This window comes from Monodelphis domestica, chromosome X, assembly GCF_027887165.1.
Source record: "Monodelphis domestica isolate mMonDom1 chromosome X, mMonDom1.pri, whole genome shotgun sequence".
Lineage (NCBI taxonomy): Eukaryota > Metazoa > Chordata > Mammalia > Didelphimorphia > Didelphidae > Monodelphis > Monodelphis domestica.
In genome coordinates this window covers 847143-868145 of record NC_077235.1, presented here as the reverse complement: position 1 = coordinate 868145, position 21003 = coordinate 847143, and the positions used below count along the sequence as shown (strand labels likewise).

At 56.4% G+C, this 21003-nt stretch overlaps 1 protein-coding gene across 6 annotated transcripts; it reads left to right on the top strand.

The window, feature by feature from the left end:
* The first annotated feature begins 271 nt into the window (after nucleotides 1-271).
* Nucleotides 272-17877, top strand: RBM10 (RNA binding motif protein 10). Of its 6 annotated transcripts, none has more exons than XM_056809674.1 (24): nucleotides 272-411; nucleotides 2204-2333; nucleotides 4041-4230; nucleotides 5608-5805; nucleotides 8962-9031; nucleotides 10444-10517; nucleotides 12120-12206; nucleotides 13360-13420; nucleotides 13518-13694; nucleotides 13786-13943; nucleotides 14032-14129; nucleotides 14211-14298; nucleotides 14907-15096; nucleotides 15187-15341; nucleotides 15446-15569; nucleotides 15693-15784; nucleotides 15868-16032; nucleotides 16191-16340; nucleotides 16430-16495; nucleotides 16590-16775; nucleotides 16879-16953; nucleotides 17065-17168; nucleotides 17274-17403; nucleotides 17507-17877. In XM_056809674.1, the coding sequence occupies exons 2-24, from the start codon at nucleotides 2317-2319 to the stop codon at nucleotides 17630-17632; spliced, it is 2781 nt and encodes a 926-aa protein (XP_056665652.1). In that variant the 5' UTR covers nucleotides 272-411; nucleotides 2204-2316; the 3' UTR covers nucleotides 17633-17877. The 6 variants fall into 6 exon arrangements, with proteins under 6 accessions (XP_056665652.1, XP_056665651.1, XP_056665654.1 ...); XM_056809673.1 differs by having other exon boundaries at nucleotides 13786-13946; XM_056809676.1 differs by lacking the exon at nucleotides 13518-13694 and having other exon boundaries at nucleotides 13786-13946.
* The last annotated feature ends 3126 nt before the right edge of the window (nucleotides 17878-21003 follow it).

Below are 21003 nucleotides of genomic sequence, written 5' to 3'. Positions count from 1 at the left end.
TAGCGAAGCCCAACGGAGCCCAGCGGCTCGGGCCGGGCTCGCGCCGCGAGGAGGCGGGGCGAGACCAGGGTGGGCGGAGCGGCCGCCGCCATCTTCCGTTGGCAGTTTGAGGCCAGCCAGGGGGCGGCAGCAGTGTGCCCCGGGGCGGAGAAAGGGGAGAAGGAGAAGGAGAAGGAGAAGGAGAAGGAAGGAGGCGGCGGGGGCGGCGGCGACGGCGGCGGCTGCATCAGCTTCGCCGGAGTCGTAGCCGCGCTCCCCCGCGGGCTCACAGCCGCCCACGGCCCCTGCCCCAGTCCAGTGACAGCCCGCGCGTCTGAACCAGCTGCGTGCGCGCCCGCGCGCCCGCGAGGAGGCGGCGGCGGCGGCCGGGTGATGTGCCCGAGCCCTCGCCTCACGGTCCGGACCCGGCAGGTGAGCTGGCGGGAGGTCCAGCGGGAAGCCCGGCGGAGCTAGGGCTGGAGTTGGGGGGAGTCAGGCCCGGGTCGCCGACCCGTTGTGGCGGCGGCGCAGGAGACCCCCCCAGGGGTGGGGGTGCGGGATGGAGGCCCAGGCGCCGAACGGGCGCGGGCCCGGTCGGCGTGCGCGCTCCCGACAGGTGGTGGCGCGCTTCCCCCCACCCTCTGCTTCCCCCCTCTCGAGGCTGCTGCAGGCCTGGGGAGGCAATGGCGGGATGAGTGACGGGAACAGGCGGCCTGGACAGGCCCAGATCGGGTGAGGCAGCTGGCATGGCGGCTCCTCTGGCCCCATGTGCCAGGGCCTCGCCTGGGCTTCCTCACGTTTCTTGAGTGGGCAGCTCGTTACCTTGGCAGACCTGCCAGGGCAGAGACAAGCTGGAGCGCCCCAGTCCGGACTAGGGACTGTCCGTGGCCCAGCACCCCCTTCCCATAGGCCCATCCTTAGACGGTAGTATCTCTCTGCTGCCTTGTACACACCTGGCTGCTTTTGAGAAGAAGGGCCCTAATTAACCTCACCTGTGTCTTTCCTGGTGTCAGCTGGGCCAAGGAGGAGGGGGCTGTAGCAGTCAGTGTCCTGGCTCAGCTCCTCAGCACCCCCAGGGCTCTGTCCCCCACCCCCCATCACCTGATGGAATCAGGGCCTCACCAGGGGAAAATGTGTGTGTGGGCAAAGACTTGGGTGATTGCCCTGGAAACCCTGAGGTGCCATGCCTGATGGGGTTGGGACCAGGGATTCTGACAGGAAAGAGAAGCACCTAGGACATCCGGGCACTCAACTGGGTTCCATGTGGATGGCATCCCTTCAGTTGGGCCCAGGTTCTAGATCAGGGTTTCTTCACCTCATTTGGGCCATGATCCCCTTAGATACCCTGTGTGTTCTCGCTGAAGGAGCAGCTAGGTTTCAGTCAGTGAAAATAACAACGTGGTTCTTTCCAGTTCATGGTCTCACCCACCCACCCCCGCCCCAGAGGCAACAGCTGCTAGAGCCCAGTGTGCTCTGCAGGGCCCCCTCTATTCAGAGAGACAGTATTGAGCCTGCTCTCACCCCAGATTACAAAAGGGAGGAACCACAGGGGCTGAGAAAAGTTTGGGGCAGAATCTGTGCCTCGGGGGCTTGAACTTGACCTTGTGCTATTCCTAGGTATGTGTTGGACATTTGGGGACCAGGGCAGCCTCCACAAAGGGAGGGGGGCACTGCACTGGCTTCCATGGGATGGGCCAGGAGTTGAGGCTCTGGAGCCCACAACGCTTCTAGGGCTCTGAGTAGCTTGCAGGAGCCTTGGCCTTGACCTTGGGCTCTGGCACTGATTAGGAGCCAGTCCCTCTGTTCTTGGCAGCTGTCCCTTCTTCTCTGGGTGTGGGATTGAAAATGATAGCCACCATTTCTCTGGCCCTTTACAATTCACTCACACATACCCATAGTTTCCAGAAGCTTTCCAAGGGGGTTTAGTGCGAATCATTCTGGTCTCCATTTCATACGAGTGAATGGAGGTGTGGAGACACTTGGATGTGCTCAGCCAGGACAAAGTGAGAGCACTACTTCTGACTCAGTCCCCCTCTCTCCATCTCCCTTTCTCCCCCCTCCTTCCCTCTGCCTCTGCCTCTCTCAACTTTCCCATGCTGGAGAGAGTCCAGACTGGCTGCTGCTCTTTATTTTTTCTTCCTCTGTAGGAAGAGTTGGGCAGCCAGCCCTTCCTGAATGGGCTCAGGCTGCCCCTGACCCCCTCTTTTTCCTTTGTCTCCCCCAGATCCCTCACGGGAGTTCTTGTGCAGGCTGGCGGAGCATGGTGGCAGTAGCAGGGCTGGTGGCAGCTGGGAAGTGAGGAGGAGCCATCGGCCCAGGAGCAGGCCCCCCCCCGACATGGAGTATGAAAGACGGTGAGCCAATGGGGAGGGTGCCATCCTGAAGTGAAGACCCTTTGGACCCTGGGTCTTTACTGAGCTCCTACACAGGGTCATCACAGTATACTGAGAAGCACCTTACTTCCAGTAGGGAAACCCACAGCCAAAGGAAGAGAGAAAAGAAATAAGCAGGACCAATGGCTGCCTTCTGGCTTTCTTTCTCTGAGGCCTGCTTTGGGTAGGGGAGGGACATCCAAAACAAAATGAAGGGAAAGATTCAGAGAACATGGGAGAAGTGAAGTCTTAACTCATTGCCCAGGGCTCCCAATGACTTCTCAGAATGGAGCAGTGTTGGTGGCCAGTGGCCATCCTCTGCCCAGGCCCCAGGTCTCTCCCCTAACAAAGAGAGGCCAAGAGGGGCCTTGTATCACCATCAGCACTACCACCACCACCCTGCTGGGATTCCAGAGCAGAAATGGAACTCAACCAGGATTTAGGTAGAGAGAGAATAGGGCAGGAACCAGTGGAGCTGTATGTGAGGGCCAGCCTCCTGGCCCCTCCGGCTGTGCCAAGCTAGAAATCTGCCTCCCACGGGCTTTTCAACTGCCTTTGGCCACATGGGAATATGATGGCTCTCTTCAGAGAGAAGGGAGAGGAGCCAGGGTACTGCTGTGCTGGGGGCCCCAGGCTGCTTTCCCTCCTGGCCTCTTTGGCCTCAATCACAACTTTCTGGGCAGGAGAAACTCTTGGAGCTGGTTCGGCCTCACAGCTTGGTCACAACTGGCCGTGGTATTTTCACTCAGTAATCTCTGGGAGAGGCAGGCACCAGGTTTACAGCAGACACTGCTACTCCTCCTTGAGCCCTCCCAGAGCCTGCAGCTCAGCTTTGCCAAAGGTTGTCTCCTGGCTGATCTCATAGTTGTCCATCTGGAACTAGGATGACCAAAAGGGGGTTGGATGGCCATTTGCGAAGTAAATTGCTTATCACGGCCTTAATCTGTACCTCCATTGTACATGGTGGAATCGTTTGCCACTCCTCAGTGGGCAGCTTGTCCAGGAGTTCCCTGCCCTGATACAGCCTTGAAGTGCCAACTGTGGGCCCTTTCATGTTGGCCAGTGCTAGGATCATGCCATTGGGCAGGCACAGTGGAAGCCTCAGCCAGCTTTGAGGACCATTAGGAGGCAGGATTCAGGGCAGATCTCCCAACTCCAGGGGCCACAAGCATTCTTCCCTCTCAAGTGGCTTCAGCAAGGGCCTTGGGTTGAAACCTGATTCTGGCTTTTCGAGGCTCCAGGACTAGGCAAGTCACTGCCTTTCTCTTTTTCGTCTGTCTAAGTTTGGGATCCTTAATACTCATGGCAGTCTCCCTGTCCTGGTGCCCTTGTAAGGAAGGTTTTTGTCAGCACTCTAGCTGCTTGGGTCATTTCAACCTAACATTGGGTTCTAATAGGCATAGATTGAATGATTCCAGCCCCTGTCTGGCCTCCACTTCTTACCTGGCTACCCTGGCTACAGGACTGGCCTCTGAGGAACTGTGTACCCTATCTATCACTTCCTTGAACCTAAAGATAGGAGCCCCTGCAGGCATGTCTATGGAACCCTTACAGCTTTTGTGCTCGAACTGGCCTCAGACTTGGGTTTTTCAGCTCTGCCTCAGACTTCCCTGCCTACCGTGTCATAGAGAGAGGAACTGAGGCTTAGGCCTCCATGAAGCCCAAGGGCTGACTGTCTCTTCTCCTCAGAGGTGGCCGTGGAGACAGAACTGGCCGCTACGGTGCCACTGACCGAAGCCTCCAGGATGATGGACTGGACAGCCGCAGTCAGAGAGACCACGATTACCGGGACATGGATTACCGCTCCTATCCCCGGGACTTCAACAGCCAAGAACCCCGCCACGATTATGACGACTCATCTGAGGAGCAGAGTGCAGAGGTGAGTGCTGGGCCTGGCCTCTCTTCTGGGCTGTCACCAGGGCCCTGGGACTTAAAACTGCTGCAAGTTGGTGAGTCTGGCCTGACCCCGAAGTATGCCCTTTGGGCCTCCCAGGCTCCCTTTTCTACCTACCCAGCAAACTCATCTTTGACTCTTAGAGACTCAAAGAGCCAAGTAGGGTGTGATCAGGAGTATTGGCAGTGTGGGAGGCTCAAATTTAGGGTTAGGTGTCTACAGCCTTTTAGTTAGACTAGAGAATGTCCTGACCCTGCCCTCAGGGGCCCCTGTTTGCATTCTTTCATCCTAAAGTGGGCCCTGTATGGACTTCCTCATCTTCTACTTGGAGAGCCTGTGGGAGTAGAAGAGGAAATCTCCCAATGTGTGGGAAGGCAGCCCCTATTTTGGGGAAAGCCCTGCCCTCAGAGTAGAGGCTCACAAAATGGGAGCTCCACAGAGTAAAATAGTCTGAAGAAAAAGACAGAAGGAACATAGTACACACCTTAGTCTGAAGGGGAAAGGCCTGGCCTTGCAAGCCAGTACTTGGGCTGAGGGTTGGTTCTTAGAGGCCAGAGGAAAGGCTCTTCCGAGCCCAGGAGCCTTTTCTACGGAGCCTGAGGGCACGGGCCAGAGCTCCTGCCAATCCCCCTTGGGGTGGGGAGTTTTGTTGGGGGTTTTTTATTAGTGGGATTGGGCTTCCCTGGTTAGGTTAGGATGGGACTGTAGGGTGTTAGGGAAAGGAGCCAGGCAGAGAGGTGCAACAGAGGGCACAGCTGTGCCAAAGACCTTGCAGCCAAGTCCTGAGCAGACTCATAGGCTGTCCCACCTTCCATCCTGCCCTTCCTTACCTTGGCTAAGGCCTCGGCCAGGCCTTCCCCTCACTCACTGCAAGCAGAGCACTAGCCTGGCTTTCTAGTTCTGGGGTTTGGGGGGCAGCAGGCAGGACCAGCAGCTTCTTAGGTCTTAGGAAATCAGTGTTGGCAAAAGCAGCTGTTTTTGGCAGGGATAGGGCCTCATTTGCTAAGCCTGTACTGCTGTTTCTGCACCACTTTTCTATGCTTGGGGCCAAGGATGAAGCTAGTGTCGGTGACTGGGTGGGCTCTAGCTTGGCCCTTGGCTCTCTGGTGGAGCCGAGGACCCTGCAGTGTCCGTGTTTGAGAGATGGGGCACCTTTCCCTACCTCCCCTCAGAGGAGTTTCTCTGCTTCTCCTGCCACCAGAAGAAAGGAAAAGCTGCTGTTCTAAGAGCTGGGTAGAGGGGACTGGGACCACATGGGAACCTGAGGAAGGTCTGGCCTGTCTGTGGCCTAGCTGGACTCCAGACCTGCAAGTGATATGTATGCTGACCGGCTGGTCTCTCTCATCCCATTCTGTCACTCAGGATTCCTATGAGGCTTCCTCAGGTTCTGAGACACAGCAGCGTAAGCGAGACAGCCCAACTGAGCCCCTGGGCTTCCCTGGAGATGGGGACTACCGGGACCAGGACTATCGAACCGAGCAAGGGGAGGAGGAGGAGGAAGAGAAAGCCAGTCATATCATCATGCTGAGAATGCTGCCTCAGGCGGCTGCAGAGAACGACGTATGTGATCCTTCTTGCCACTGCTGCTACCCCCTTCTCCCCACTTTCCTGGGACCCTGTTGGGGGAGCAGCAGGCAGCTGGTATGACCCTTGGGAATGAAAGATTCAGTACATCCATGGTGCCTCAGTACACCCAACGCCAGGACACAGGGAGCCCAGGATGCTCTTAGGGAGCAAGTGTTCCCTCATCCCAGTGCCACAGAGATCTGAGTAGGACCCGTCTGTCAGCACCCAGTCAGCCCATCCTCCCTGGCCTGTACCTCTGTCTCACTGGACTGGCCCTCACTCTAGTCTCTTCCCCACTCCTTGTCTGCTGATGGTGCTACTTGCTATCCTGCTTGGGCCCTGGCCTTGAACCCTCATTTTTCTTGGCTTCCCTGACCTCATTCAGTCCCAAAGCCCAGTCAGCTTCATCCTGTTGTCCCTTTGTGGATGATCTGTCTTGTATCCATTGTCTCCCTCCCCTAATTCCTGTGGCTTAACTGATGGTTCAACTCCTTCTCCCCCGCTCATTCTCCACTCTGGCTGCAGCCTCCTGATGGGTGTCCTGGCTTTGACCCTCCCTGCTTGAGTAGGTGTCTTTGTGTTCTTTGGCTTTCCAGAGAAACTGCTTCTTCCCCAGAAACTGGGCCAGTTAGAGTTGAGGTTCTTCGCTTTTGATGTGGCCTGGCCCTTTGGGCAGTCAGCCTGAATGAATCTTCTAGATGGACCCTGCCTTCTCACAATCAGCTTTTGAAATGAATGCATAAAAGAAAATCCCTAGAGTTACAAAGGAAACCAAGGGAGGGGGGGGGAAAGATGTGCCTTTTCCCCTATCCATGTTCTTGGGCCCCTGCAATCAGGCCAGGGACCCTCAGGTGAAGAACCTGAGTTGGAATGATAGACTGTTGCCCATAGGATGAAGTCTAAAGTTCTTGAACCTGGCCCCCAAGGCCCTCTGGGCTTAGTTGGAAAAAGGTCAGAGTCTCCAGTGTACCCTAAAATAGGGTTTTCCCCTTGTCTCCCACTGCTCCTCAGCATGAATTTTTCAGTCTACCCAGACCCATTTCCTCCTTCTTTTTTCCCATTTGATACTTATTTCCCCTCCCTCTTGACGCCCCTTACCTCTTTCCAGCATTCTACCCCGCTCTCTCCTTTCCCTAGTTTAGCAATCAACTGGCTGCCATCTTCATTGGCCCTCAGTCTCAGTGTGGTCTCCTGCTTTATCGTTGGCCCTATGGAGCAGGAGCTATGGGAGGGCTGGCCCTGGGCAATATCCATAGAGCTTCAGATATACTGCCTAGGGCACTCAATAAAGACATCTCTCCTTGGCTCCCAGGTGCCAGACCCACTAGCCCCTTCTTTCTTTAACCCATGCTCAGTGCCCTGTCTCTTGTCATCTCTGTGTGCCCTGCTCTGCTCTCTGCTTTCTTCTGTCTCAATCTACTTTTAGGTTGTGGCTTCCCCTCCCCAAGATCCTCCTCTACAGCCTCTTTCTGGGGCCATTTCCCTGGAATCTGACCTTGACCTCACTGCCCCATTATTTACTTCAGCTCCCAAACCATTTAGCATGTGCTGTGACCAAGGCCCTGTGTCAAGAAATCCAACATGGATCCCATTTGCTGAGTTTCCCTTCTAATAGAGGGGGAGGGCTTGTTAGCAAGCATCCCAGGGAGAGGAGAGCCAGACTTGAGGGCCAGTTCCTGGTACCCTGGGATGGAGGAGATGGGGTCTTAAGGAGGCCTCAAAGGAACACGGAGTGATGAGAAGACCAAGGCAGGATGAAAACGGGCAACGTTGTTCATATGGGCTGGAACTCAGCAGGGCTGAAGGTGATGAGTTGAGTCTGAATGTGGAGGGAATAAAAGAGACTTTTGAAGTGACCTTTGGGATCTCTCTCATCTTATTCGTGAGCAAAATGAGACTCCTGAGAGGGGATGGGGACTTTGCTAAGAGTCCGAAAGCAGCAGGGTTAGAAATTGAACTCAGGGCCTCTGGCTTCCCAAGCCAGACCTCTTCCTACTCTGCATGTTGCAGAGTTCTGGGCCTGGGAGAAAGGAACAGGAAAGGGGGCATCTGTGGAGAGAAGTGCAGGAAGCAGAGATCTGGGAGATCTCCGAATCAGTCCTTGAGAATAGATGAGCATGTGGGAGTCAGGGTGAAGTGTAGCACAAACCTGTCCCAGAACTGGAGGAGGAGGATGTTGGAGACAGCAGCTCTGGGGGCCCTGCTGAAACACTCTCTCTGTCTCTGTCTCTCTGTCTCTCTCTCCCTCTCTCCCTCTCCTCTCTCCTCTCTCCTCTCTCCTCTCTCTCTCTTCTCTCTCTGTCTCTCTCTTTCTCTCCGTCTCTCTCCCTCTCCCTCTCCCTCTCTCTCCCTCTCTCTCTCTCTCTCTCTCTCTCTCTCTCTCTCTCTCTCTCTCTCTCACACACACACACACACACACACACACACACACACACACACACACACACACACACACACACAGAGCAAGCTGCAACTGGCTGTTACCCACCTGCCCACCATTAGGTATGCAGTAGCCAGAGTTAAGGATGGGGAATTTCTTGGCTAAGTATCTTTCTCCAGTATACCGAGATCGATAGTACTGGGAAGATCTCTGCCAGCTAGCTTCCTGGTTTATTCTGGGGTAGTTATAGCTGTGGGATGATTGGGAGAACCAGAAAGGCCATTCATTCCAGGGTAATCAAGTTTTACCTCCTTTAATGGTTTAGAAGGAAGCCCAAGGGACAACCAGGCCCTTGAGCAAATTGGTCTATGACTGGTATCCTGGCACCATTTTCTCCAAACACACTGTGGTTTTGAATGCATGAAATGGAAAAGGAAATCTTAAAAGCACGGGAGTGGCTTAGGTCCACCAAAGGAAAAGGTGGAGTGTGAATAGCATGGTGATCAGAAACCTAATGGGCTCCATCTTCCCCCTTTACCCCCCCCCCCAAGCTATGTCCAAGGAGGTCCTGTCTCAGTGACCTTTTGTGGCCCAAAGTCTATCCCTTAAGGTCCATGTGAGCCTTTGATTAGCTAGTGGTTGAAGTGAAGGAGCCTGCATCCTCTTGGTGCTCCCTCCTCTGGCTCTTTCTCTTCCTCTGGCCTGTTTGGCTGCCCAGCTGGTGCCAAGTGTTGGCCTCCTAATGCCTGTGCTCTGTACCCTCCTCACAGATCCGAGCACAGCTGCAGTCCCATGGGATCCAGGCCCGGGAAGTACGGCTGATGAGGAACAAGTCGTCAGGTGAGATTTTGTTCCCAGCAACCCTACTTCTCGCTTCTCTTGGCCAGTGCATCTCTTCCTTCCTGTCCTTCCCCTCACCTTCCCACCTGTCCATTGAAGCTGAGCCCACCGGCTGCTTTTCTTCTCTCCTTCCCTTCTTCCCCGAAGTTCCTCCTCTGGGGCATCCTGGAAGTTGGTGCTGGTCTGGGGAGGGGTTGACTGATGGGACAGGGGCAGGAGCAGGCTCTGGCCGAGCTCAGCCTGGGGACTGGCCCTGAGCATCTGAGATGGTGATTTTCTCCCTCTTCCATGCCTACCATGCCCACTGTCCCCTTCCTCCACCGATAGCCTGTGTCTTGAAGGCCAGATGAGATGGTGCTGCTTGCCTGTCCTGGGAAAGGTGTGGGGGAATGGGAGTGGTGTCCAATTCCGCTGAGGGGCTGTGACTGTTGGCCCCAGCCCCTTACTGCAGGCTGGAGGTTTGGAGCCAATTCCAGATGAAAGTTGTCAGGACCAGCGGCCAAGGCCCTGCGGCCCGATGGGGATCACCCAGCCTGGTGGTTCCTTTTTTCCTCTCTTGGCTTTTCTCTCTCTCTCTCTCTCTCTCTCTCTCTCTCTCTCTCTCTCTCTCTCTCTGCCTCTGCCTCTGCCTCTGCCTCTGCCTCTGCCCCCATCCCCCTTTCCTCGTTACTTGCTGGTTCTAGTCCTACAGATCTCCCTATTGACCTGTTTTTGAAGGCTGGGGAGCCTTCTCAAGGCCTCTCTTCCCATATCCCCTCCAAGGCACAGTCATTGTCAGTCAGGTCACGCCTTACCCTGGACACAGTGGGGCCTTTTTGCCTTCAGTCGCATCCCTAGCCCTAACTTCACATGGACATGGGCACTCGGGCTTCATCTGCCACCTGTTCCCCCTCCTCAATTAGAGCCAACTCCGTTATTGCCATTCCTAGTTCCCCTGTCCCTGCCCCACCAGACCTGAACTGTAGGCTTCCTGGGAGCATCTAATGGGGCTGGGGGTCCTCCTGACTTTCAGGTGAGGTGCTCTCTTTCATTTGTTCTCCAGCCTCTGCTTTTTCCCAGCCTGGCAGAACTTAGGGGGCATCCAAGCCCAGGGTATCTGGAAGCCAGGGGCTGGCTACTTCCTCCTCTCCTGGATCATCTGTTTGGTCCTTTTGCACTTTTCCCTTTGGCCCTAGCTGGCAGTGCCCCTGAGCCCCTGTGGGCGGTTCCAGCATATGCTGTCCCCTTTCCACCCCTGTCCCTCTTCTCCTTCCCTCCCTCCCTCCCTCTCTCCCTGGCATTCTTCTCTGGACCCTCCTTCCTCCTCCCCTCCAGCCCTGCCCTGCCCTGCCAGCCCCACCCCTAGGGACTCCTGCCCATTGTCTCCAGCCATTGACTAACCCACTGCGTCTGTATCTGAATGCTGTCTCCAGGTCAGAGCCGGGGCTTCGCCTTCGTCGAGTTTAGTCACTTGCAGGACGCTGCACGATGGATGGAAGCCAATCAGGTTGCTTTGCTGCACTTGGAACCCTGCCCCCCCCCCACGCACACACACAGTACTTCCTGGCGCATGCACACGGGTGCAGCAGCCTGCCCCGTGCTAGCCGCCCAGGGTTGGCCCCCCTGCCTGCCCCCTCTCCTCTTGCCCTCCTCAGTCCTGGCTTTCCCTTTCCTCCTGCAATCCTCTCCCACCTCCCTGCCCCCACCTTACTCCATTGCCCAGTGGAAGGTGTGGCCAGGGATGTATGGGAGTTGGGGTTGCCCTCTCCTCTGTCATTTCCCCGCCTTCTCCTTGGAGCAGGGGCTGGGGTTATAGGAGTGGGGTCCCCTTCTCCCCCTGATCCCTTCCAGCCCAGCCAGGGACTGGTCATTCCTGGAACCAGGAGGGTGTCCCCAAGGGATCACCTCCTTTCTGCTCAAGAACCAGAAGCCCTGGCCTGAGGCATCTTTGCCCCCCCCCCCAATCCCCTGAAGTTTTCATTGGCGCGAGCTTGGTTTCCTTTTCTTTCTGTGTGTTTGGATTGCTGTTGGTCTTTTGTACACAAGCACACATCCATGTGTGAATGCCCCCGACTCAGACAGATGAGGAGGGGCCCAGGGTTGGGGCCCCAGAGCCATTACCCTGGCAAGCTTGATTGGTACAGGGCTGGACATGGGTACCTCTCGTGGTAGGCTGCGGCTGCGGTCGAAGGGAGCCAGGTTAGGTGGGCCAGGCTAACATGTGTCTCTCTTCCCCACTCCACCACTGCCCCCCTCCATCTTTGTCTACCTTGAGGCCAAGGTATTATATCCTTAGGCCCAGGAACTGTCCCTTTTCCCCCCAAGAAAGTGGGAGGGACCCAGAGTCCCATCCCTGTTTCCCACACACACACACACCACCACTGCCACCCCTGCCCACTAAGCCAGCAGCTGTTTGCCATACGGACAAGGCAGAGGAGAGGCTGGCATAGCAGGGTAGGGCAAGTGTGGTGGAGCATGGCTCCCAGCGAGGGCCATCCTTGTCTGGGGCTTGGTTGGCAGGAGGTAACTGTGGAAGCCAGAGCCTGTGGGGCCAGTAGGGCCAGTAGGCTAGTGTGCTCAATGGGCCGTGGGGGAGAAGGCCTCCCGGCAGGAGGTGCAAACTTTGTTGTGATTCTTCTCTTCCCTCTCTGTCTCTGTCTCTCTCTCTCCCTCCTTCTCCCTTTCCCTTCCTCCCCCCTCCCCTCCTCCCTTCTCTTCTCTCTCTCTTTCTCCCTCTCTGTCTCTCTCTGTGTGTCTCTCATATCCCTGAGTGTAGCTTTGGTAGCATGGGCCCCCAGGATGACCTGACTGTGTCAGGGCCAAGCGGATCCCCTCACCGGCCCATCGGTGTTGGTTAGACAGTGCGTGCCTGCTGGTGTGTGTCCACGCGTGTGCGTGCGCGTGCTTGTGTCCGGAGAAGCAGCAGCAGTGCCTGGGGGCCACACCCTGCGGCCGTGGCCTCCCTCCCTCCCTCCCTCCCTCCACTCCCTGTTGTCCTTCATCCATTCAGCTGAAGGGCTGGCTCACTCTCTCTCCTCCTATGCTGAGGTGTGTGCCAGGCGCTGGCCCCCTTGGCTAGGATCTCACAGTTTTCTGCTTTTCCCTACAGCACTCCCTCAGCATCCTGGGCCAGAAGGTCTCCATGCACTACAGTGACCCCAAACCCAAAATTAATGAGGATTGGCTTTGCAACAAGGTGAGGAGCAGAGGAGGGGGCAAGTCTAGATGGGCCCCTGTGGGGCTGGCACTGAGCCAGACCCTCATCCCTGGACCTCTAAGAGTTGGATGGGAGCCAAGTGGTCCTCCCATTCTGGGGAACCCCCTCTGGGATGGCCCCGGCCTGGGCCTTCACTTGGCCACCTTTGGTGAAGTAGCTCCATCTAGTTCTCCAGGCCCCCCTGGACAGTTTGTACTCTTGGAAAGCACTGGTTGAGCCCTAAATCCTGCCCTCTTAGGTTCCCCCAATGCTCCTGGTTTTGTCGTCCAGGGCCAAGCAGAATAAACCCTAGCTTTCTCCCTTTGTATCCACTTAACTCCCAGCACCCCATTCCTTCCTTCATCTGACCAACACTTCTGAGGCCAGCTCCATTATTCCAATGAGGGGACATGGTCTAGGCTAGGGGCCAGGTGGCCTCTGCTTTTGAGACTAGCTCTGGGACCCTGAGCAAAGGACTTGCTCTCTCTGAACTCATTCCCTTCTTGGCAAAATGCACTGAAACCACTGACCTGTAGGGATGAGAGCAATTGAAGAAATGCAAAAGAGAGAGAGAGAGAGAGAGAGAGAGAGAGAGAGAGAGAGAGAGAGAGTGTGTGTGTGTGTGTGTGCGCGTGTGTGTGTGCGCGTGCGTGCGTGCGTGCGTGCCTGTGCCTGTGTGGCAGGTGATCCATGGCTGCCCTCAACAGGGCACAATAGATGGAAGAGAGACCAGAGAGCCCCTAGGACTGTCCTTGGGGAAGGGAGCCAGAGGAGGACTGGCAGGGTGGGAGGAACCATTGCCACAGTCACCCGGGGGAGGGAGATAACAGAACAGCCAAGGTCCAGGGATGAGCCAGGGGATGAGCCATGGGAAAGCCAGGAGAGGCCTTGAATCCAGCCAGAGATGCGTCAGGCTGCTGCTGCCGCCTTAAAAGCCAAAGGACATCCTCAGCCTAAGCCGTTCTCCTCAAAGGGAGGACAGGAGGGGAATGGGATGGGTTTCGAGCTTGCACAGACTGGAGCAGGAGCAAGAGGGGAGAAGGTGCTGAGGATGATCAGTGAGACCTCAGGTGCAGGTGTGGGGGCCCAACCAGAGGGTACCTTTCCCTGGCCATTTCCGCCATGCCTGGCCTGGCCTCTGTCTCCCTTGCAGTGCGGAGTCCAGAACTTCAAACGTCGGGAGAAATGTTTCAAGTGTGGTGTACCCAAGTCAGGTGAGCTGGGCCCAGGGAAGGCAACTTGGGGTTTCAGGGGCTTGGCTTCTCTCAGTGGCCTCAGAGTCCATGGGCTTCTTCCCTTGTCCTCTTCCAGAGGCTGAGCAGAAGCTGCCACTGGGTGCACGGCTGGATCCACAGATGATGCCTCTGGGTGGCCGGGAGCTGAGCCAGGGCCTGCTCCCCCTCCCCCAGCCCTACCCAGCCCAGGGGCTCTTGGCCCCCCAGGCCCTGTCCCAGGGCTCTGAGCCCACTTCGGAAAATGCCAATGACAGTGAGTCCTGTCTGGGCCCCGGAGGGGTTGGGGTGGAGGGGTTCAGCCACAGCCATTCTCCACCGTGACACCCTTCTTTTTCATCTTGAAGCCATCATTCTACGAAACCTGAACCCCCATAGCACTATGGACTCGATCCTGGGAGCCCTGGCCCCATATGCTGTGTTGTCCTCCTCCAATGTCCGGGTCATCAAGGATAAGCAGACACAACTGAATCGAGGCTTTGCCTTCATTCAGCTCTCCACCATCGTGGTGAGGGCGGCAGAGGGGGGCTGGCAGGAATGGGGTGGCAGAGCCTGGCCCTCACCTGGGGCCTGACCCTGGCTTCTCTCCACAGGAGGCTGCTCAGTTACTTCAGATCCTCCAGGCCCTCCACCCCCCTCTCACTATTGATGGCAAGACCATCAATGTGGAGTTTGCCAAGGGCTCTAAGAGGTGAGAGCATGCCCCTGCCCCTGCCCTGTTCCCCCTCTGTCCTCCTGGGCCTCTGTGACACCCCTCCTATCCCTCCCCCAGGGACATGGCCTCCAGTGATGGCAGCCGCATTAATGCTGCTTCTGTTGCCAGCACGGCAATTGCTGCTGCCCAGTGGGCCATCTCACAGGTACTTTGGACCCTTCAGAGCCTTGGGGATGTCTCCTTGCCTCTCGTCCTTGGGAATTCCAGAGGCTACTTACCTGGAAACATGAGGCAGCCTGGGGTGGGGGTGGGGGTGGGGGTGTGGATTGGGTATTTTAGGACCTGAGTTTGTTTGTTTATTTTTAAGTCCTTTCGTTCTGTCTTAGAATCAGTACTGTGTATCTGTTCCAAGGCAGAAGAGCGGTTTCGGTGAAGGGACTTAACTAGGATGACACAACTAGGAAGTGTCTGAGGCCAGATTTGAACCCAGAACCTCCCATCTCTGGGCCTGGCTCTCCATCCACTGAGTCACCCAGCTGTCCCCTTAGGACCTGAGTTTTAAATCTTTCCCTGACCTACCTCTCACTGGCTTGAGTGACCTGGCTAAAGCACTCTCCCTCTAGAGAAGTGGGAGGCAGCCTTCCTGCCCTGGCACTGGGGCTCTAATCTTCTCTTCCTCTTGCCACTGTACAGTCTTGGGTTGAGAGAGGCCCAGGGTTCTGGCAGACACCTGGGTGAGACACTCATTACTGGAGGCCCAGGTTCTGGTGCCACCCCTCCCCTCACCTAATTGTCCTTCACCCCATCCTCTAGGCATCCCAGGGCGGGGAGGGGAGCTGGGCAGCACCTGAGGAGCCAGCAGGAGAATACAACTACTACCACCAAGATGAGACCTATTGTGGCCCCAGCACTGAGGCCACACTCTATGGCCACAGTGGCTACCTGAAAGGTGCCACCAAAGCATTGGGTGTGGCTAGCAGCAAGGGAGATCCTGCTGCAGCAGGTGAGGGCCTTGTAGAGGTGCCATCAGAGTGGGGATGGGAGGGTGGGGAGCAAAACCCAGCCCTAACCTGGTGGAACTACCCCTTGCCAGGCACCGAAGCCACCTTGGAACCCTGTGTACCTGGTGTTGAGGCTGTGCCCCTGATCCAGGCCTTTCCTCGTGCCCAAGCCAGTACCATGACCAGCGTCTATCAGCAGCCAGGGCCCGAGGGGGCCAGTGCCCAGGGCATAGTGCCGAACACCCAGGTATGTCATTATGGAAAGAAGGCAGCTGGAGGGAAAAGGTGGGGCATCTCCCTTATAGGCACAGAGGGGTGGCCATCCTGCCCTATCTTCCCATCTTCCCCCAGGCCCAGCCCTACACAATCGTGTCCCCCGCCGTGTTGAAGGCTGAGCTCCTCAGCCCAGCTCAGCCGAGTTCGGCACCCCCACCCACTACCAGTCCAGCTGCCCAGGACTCCTACGGCCAGTACCGTGAGTACCTGCTGGGGTTGGGCTAGGATTTCCTCTGGACTTTCTCCTTTCTCCTTCCCTCCCCGGACCTCAGACTCTCCAAGGAAAACAACCTGGCACGTTCCTTTCTTTCCTGTCCCACAGCAATCCCTGATGTCTCCACCTATCAATATGATGAGACGTCAGGCTACTACTATGACCCCCAGACAGGACTCTACTATGACCCAAACTCTCAGGTGAATAATGGGAAAGAAAGGGTCAGGGCTGGCATGTGGCCTGGGGAGCTCCCATGACCCTGACTTTTCTTCTTTGGTGTCAGTATTATTACAACTCCCAGAGTCAGCAGTACCTTTACTGGGATGGGGAGCGGCGCACCTATGTCCCTGCGCTGGAACAGGTAACTGACGGACACAAGGAGACAGGAGGCACCTTGAAGGAGGGCAAAGAGAAGAAGGAAAAGCACAAGACCAAGACAGCCCAGCAGGTATGAGCAGGAGGCCTTCCAGTGCTGCTGATGGGCGGGCAGGAAGACAGACAGACAGAAGGCCAAAGATCTGAACAGCTAATTCAGGCTAAGTCCTGCCAGGTGGGTGGGCTCCAGAGCCTGATGGGCCCACTCTTCCTCCCCAACTCCCTATGCAGATAGCTAAGGATATGGAACGTTGGGCCCGAAGCCTCAACAAGCAGAAGGAAAACTTCAAAAACAGCTTCCAGCCCATCAGCTCTCTGCGAGAGGATGAGCGGCGGGAGTCAGCCACAGCTGATGCTGGCTATGCCATCCTGGAGAAGAAGGTGCTCTTCCTCCCCCTTCCCAGCCCCCTTTGTGGTACCCTTCAGTTCCCAGGCCCACAGTGACCCTCATCTGTCCTGTCCTGTCACAGGGGACGCTGGCCGAGAGACAGCATACCACCATAGAGCTTCCAAAGTTGACGAGCGACGACCGCTTGGTGAGGAGGTCCCCAGGTGGGATGGGGTGGACCACCGGCATTCTCCTCTTTGGGCCCCGCCAGTGGTGCTGAGCCACTCCCTCTGCCCTTGCAGAGTCCACCCCGGGGGCTGGTGGCTGCCTACAGTGGTGAGAGTGACAGTGAGGAGGAGCCTGAGCGCAACGCCGAGAGAGAGGAGAGACTCACAGACTGGCAGAAACTGGCATGTCTCCTCTGCCGACGCCAGTTCCCCAGCAAGGAGGCCCTGATCCGCCACCAGCAGCTTTCTGGGTTGCACAAGGTATGGGCATCAGGAGAGCCTGGGGAGGGGGTCAAGGCAGCTGGAGGGGGATGAGGAAGGTGGGCCCAGGGCACTTGGGCTCATCCCCTTCCCTTCTTCCCAGCAAAACCTGGAGATTCATCGACGGGCTCACTTGTCTGAGAATGAGCTAGAGGCCCTGGAGAAGAGTGACATGGAGGTGAGACCTCTGCTGGCTGCCTTACCATTTTCTCACCCTGCTCCCATCTCTGTCCCGCCCCCACCCCCGCCCCTGCCCCTGCCCTGACAGGGGCTTTTCCCTCTGCCTCAGATGAAGTATAGGGACCGGGCAGCAGAGCGTCGAGAGAAGTATGGCATTCCTGAGCCCCCTGAGCCCAAGAAGAGGAAATCTGGGGCTGTGGTTGCTGCCACTGTGTGAGTGCCCTGTGGAGGGCCAGGCATGGCCCGGGGAGGGGGACGAGGGAAGCTCAAGCTCGTTGGAGCCTGCTCATCCTCCCCCTCCTTTCCTCTTTCTCGCAGGGACTTTGAGCAGCCTACCCGAGATGGGCTGGGCAGTGACAACATTGGCAGCCGTATGCTGCAGGCCATGGGTTGGAAGGAGGGCAGCGGGCTAGGTCGCAAGAAGCAAGGCATTATCACTCCCATTGAGGTGCGCCTGCGCCCCACCCCCACCCCCCTTCCCCCAGCCACCAGCAGCGGCAGCGGCGGCAGCAGCGCCATCCCCACTCACCACTGGCCCTCTGTCTTCTTAGGCCCAGACTCGTGTCCGTGGCTCAGGATTGGGGGCACGGGGCAGCTCGTATGGCATCACTGCATCCGAGTCCTACAAGGAGAGCCTGCACAAGACCATGCTGACACGCTTCAACGAGGCCGAGTAAACCCTGATCCAGGCCTGCCCACCTCCCCTCTCCCCCTCACCTCCACCCCCTTCTGGGACAGCCTTGACCTAAAGGCTCTGAGGGGGGGAAGGGGGAGCCCTGCCCAGCCTTGCCTGGCCCGTAGGCTGGCCCTTATCCCCCACAGCCTCTTCATTTCTTTTCTTGGGAAGCCATGGCCCCCGCCCACTTACCTGCCCTATGGCCAACTCTCCTTCTTTTTCTAATAAAACCAGAAAAGCCCCAAACTCTGAGCCTGTGAGGTTGGTGGGGTCAGGCCTTATTCCTGGGTGCCGCTCCCATCAGGATCCTTGGCTCTAGGGCTTGGGAAGTGGCCAGGTTACCGAAGGGCACCCCAAGAGCTTGTGGCACATGATGCCCATGGAAGGGCAGGGGTGTTAGAGGTAGGCTTGGCTTTACACAGGAGGAACTTCAGGGAAGGTCATTTAGTCTAAACCCTCTCCATTTTCAAAGGTCCTGGGCCCAGACCGCCGAGGAACTTGGCAGAGGTGGGGTAGAGGGTGAGAGGAGCTGCTGGCCCTGCTCTGAAACCAGCCACACACAGGTGCCACTGTACCACATGAGCAAATGGAGGGACAAGACCAAAAATGTCCCCAGCAGCCTCTCCTTACAATGTGACCTTGGGCAAGTTGCTTACCTGGGTCTCAGTTTCCTCCTCTGATCCCTTCCCATAGGTACCTTCTCCACCAACACCCTTCCCTTCCCTCCCCACCCCGCCACACACACACACCCCTGGGAAGCACTCTGTGCCCCATGGCTAGGGGGAGGAGATGGGGAGATGGTGGGGCAGGGGAGAGGAGACAAGGCCAAGAAGGCCTAAAGGAAGTGGAAGATAGAGACAAAGTCCCAAAGAGAGTTTCCTGGGAAACGGTGAGATGCCCAATGGGGCTGGAGCCAGGAAAGCCCTAAATGGCAAAGGCCCAGCCATGATGGGCATGCTCACTCAGGCCCTGCTCTATGTGTTCCAGGTTCCCAAATTCATTATCAGAAAGGCCCATAGAGGTAAGCCCCAACAGCCTCAGGAGTCCAGGGCATGGCAGAGTCACCTTTCTAGGGCGCTTGAAGGGTTGTGAGTCCCGGAATATAGATTTTTCTGCTTGGATTCTGGCAGCAGCCCCATGAAAGAAGGGCTGACTGATGGTGATCAGGGCATTTCTGACCCCTTTGCGTTTTACCTGACAAACCCTCTTCTTTGGTTTCCTCAAGAAGGCCAGTTGCTCTCCACCTCAATCTTTCCCCAGACCACCAAAGTTGCACCTGACCCCCCACTCCCTTGGCCCCTTGGGGAGCCAGCTGAGCTCTACACTGGCCTCTTGAGTCACTCGGAGCACTCTTGGATTATCCCCCTCAAGTTGCCTTTGCTCCTGCACACTCACTGTTGAACCAAAGCTGGATGATAAGGCAATCCTCACTGTGACCGATTTTCCAGCTCCCCTCTTAGCTATTCATGGAGAGCTCCCCTTTCTCCTCTCCTTATCTCATAACCATCTCCCATCTCCCATGAAATAGGGACCCTTTGTGCCAGCCTAAGCATGATCCCTGGCTTCCCCAGGCTTGCTGATCTGCAATGCCCTTGTCTACTGGCTGTTTCCCGTGGCCCTGATAAAATCCTCACTTCACTTCTTGCTTTTGTGGCTAAACTAGATCAGGCCATCTCTACCTGATGGATGCCTTGACTTCCTCCATTCTGTCTGACTTTATGCCATCTGACCTCCTACCTCATCATCAAAATGTAACGACTCTCCAGAAGTTAGCAGTGATCTCTCAGTTGCCTAATCAGAGGGCCTTTTTTCTCAATCCTCCCTTGCCTTCACCACTCTTCACCACCCTCTTCTTGACACTCCATCTCAATGACAGTCTTCTTTCCTTTGCTGCCCGGCTCCCCCAAGGCTCCACCTCCTCTGGGCACTCTTCTGCCTCAATGATCTCCTTGCCTTTATCTGTTCTTCCCGGATTCCTGCCCCTAGGCCATCAGGCCAGTCATTTCTGGCAGGCCACAAATTGGGTCAAGTTAGGGCCAATCGTCCACACTGTCCACAAAAGATGGCCACCTCTCTGGTGTCAGCAGCTGATCACCTTAACTCAGCCTTGGTGACTTGGCTGGGGGTGGGGGTTCCCCAGACTGCTTTAGATTGCCAGATATTCAGGCCTCGCCCTCCTGACTTCCCGGCTGACATCTTCAGCTGCCTACTAGACATCTCAATCTGAGTGTCCTGTAGACCAGCGATGTCAAACTCCAATAGAAACAGGTCCCTGTGGGCGACATGTTAACTTAGAAAATCACAAAATGGCGCAATGTTGTATTTATTTTTTATTTTGTTGAACATCTGCCAGCCCTGTTGTGATCTGGTTTGGGCTGCATTTAGTTTCAAGGCATGGGGCCAAGTTCTGACCCCTCTGCCCGAAGACAGCGGCAAGGGAACTATCTCAGCCCCCAAACCCTCCCCTGTTCCCGTCAAAGTCACCACCATTTTCATCACTCAGGTTGAAAGCCACTGGCCATTCTGTCACAGCTGCTCCCTTCACCTGTGGCCTACTGTTTTGCTTCTCTGCCTCCAGTTGGCTTCTTGAAGCATCTCCCACTCCAGTGGCCGGTTCAGCATCCCAAAGTGCAGGTCGAAGCCCCCTATTCAGTTGACCTCAGTGGCACCCTATTACATCCAGGCTCAAATGAAAATTCTTCTCTTTGCCTTCCCTAGGCTAGCCTCTTCCTGCCTTTCCAGTTTCTTCACACGCGGCCTCATTCTCCCCTTCTGATACAGTGATGCCGGCCTCTTTGCTATCCTGGAACTGAACTCTCATCTAAACTGCATCCGCCTTCTTTCCCTAGCTGGCAGTTCCCCATTCCGGGAGTGCTCTCCCTCCTCATCTCTGCTACTTGACTTGCCTGGCTTCCCTTCTGTCCCACGTCCTACAGGAAACCTTTCCTGGTCCCTCTTGATTCCAGTGCCTTCCCTCTGCCGATTAGCTCCAACTTAACACGTAGAGATATTGTTTGTACCTGGTGTTTGCATGTTGCTGTCCCCATTAGGCTGGGAGCTCCTTGAGAGCAGGACCCCATCCCTCAGCCCAGAGATGGTGCTTAAGAGATGGTTCTTGACTGACTGTATTAAGCACCTGGAGGACACAGCACCCGAGGCTGAATGCAGCCCTTTGTCCCTTCCCCTTGTTCTCAGTCCTTTTTCTGATGACATGTGGTGACATCTCAAAAGGTACACATAGATTGTGATGCAGCCTAATGGTACTACGTATTGCTGTCGACTAACCTTGAGCTTGCATTCCGCTAATACTCCACTCCCACCCCATCTTGTACCCATGCAGATTCTGGGACGTCCAAATGTACCATCTTTTTG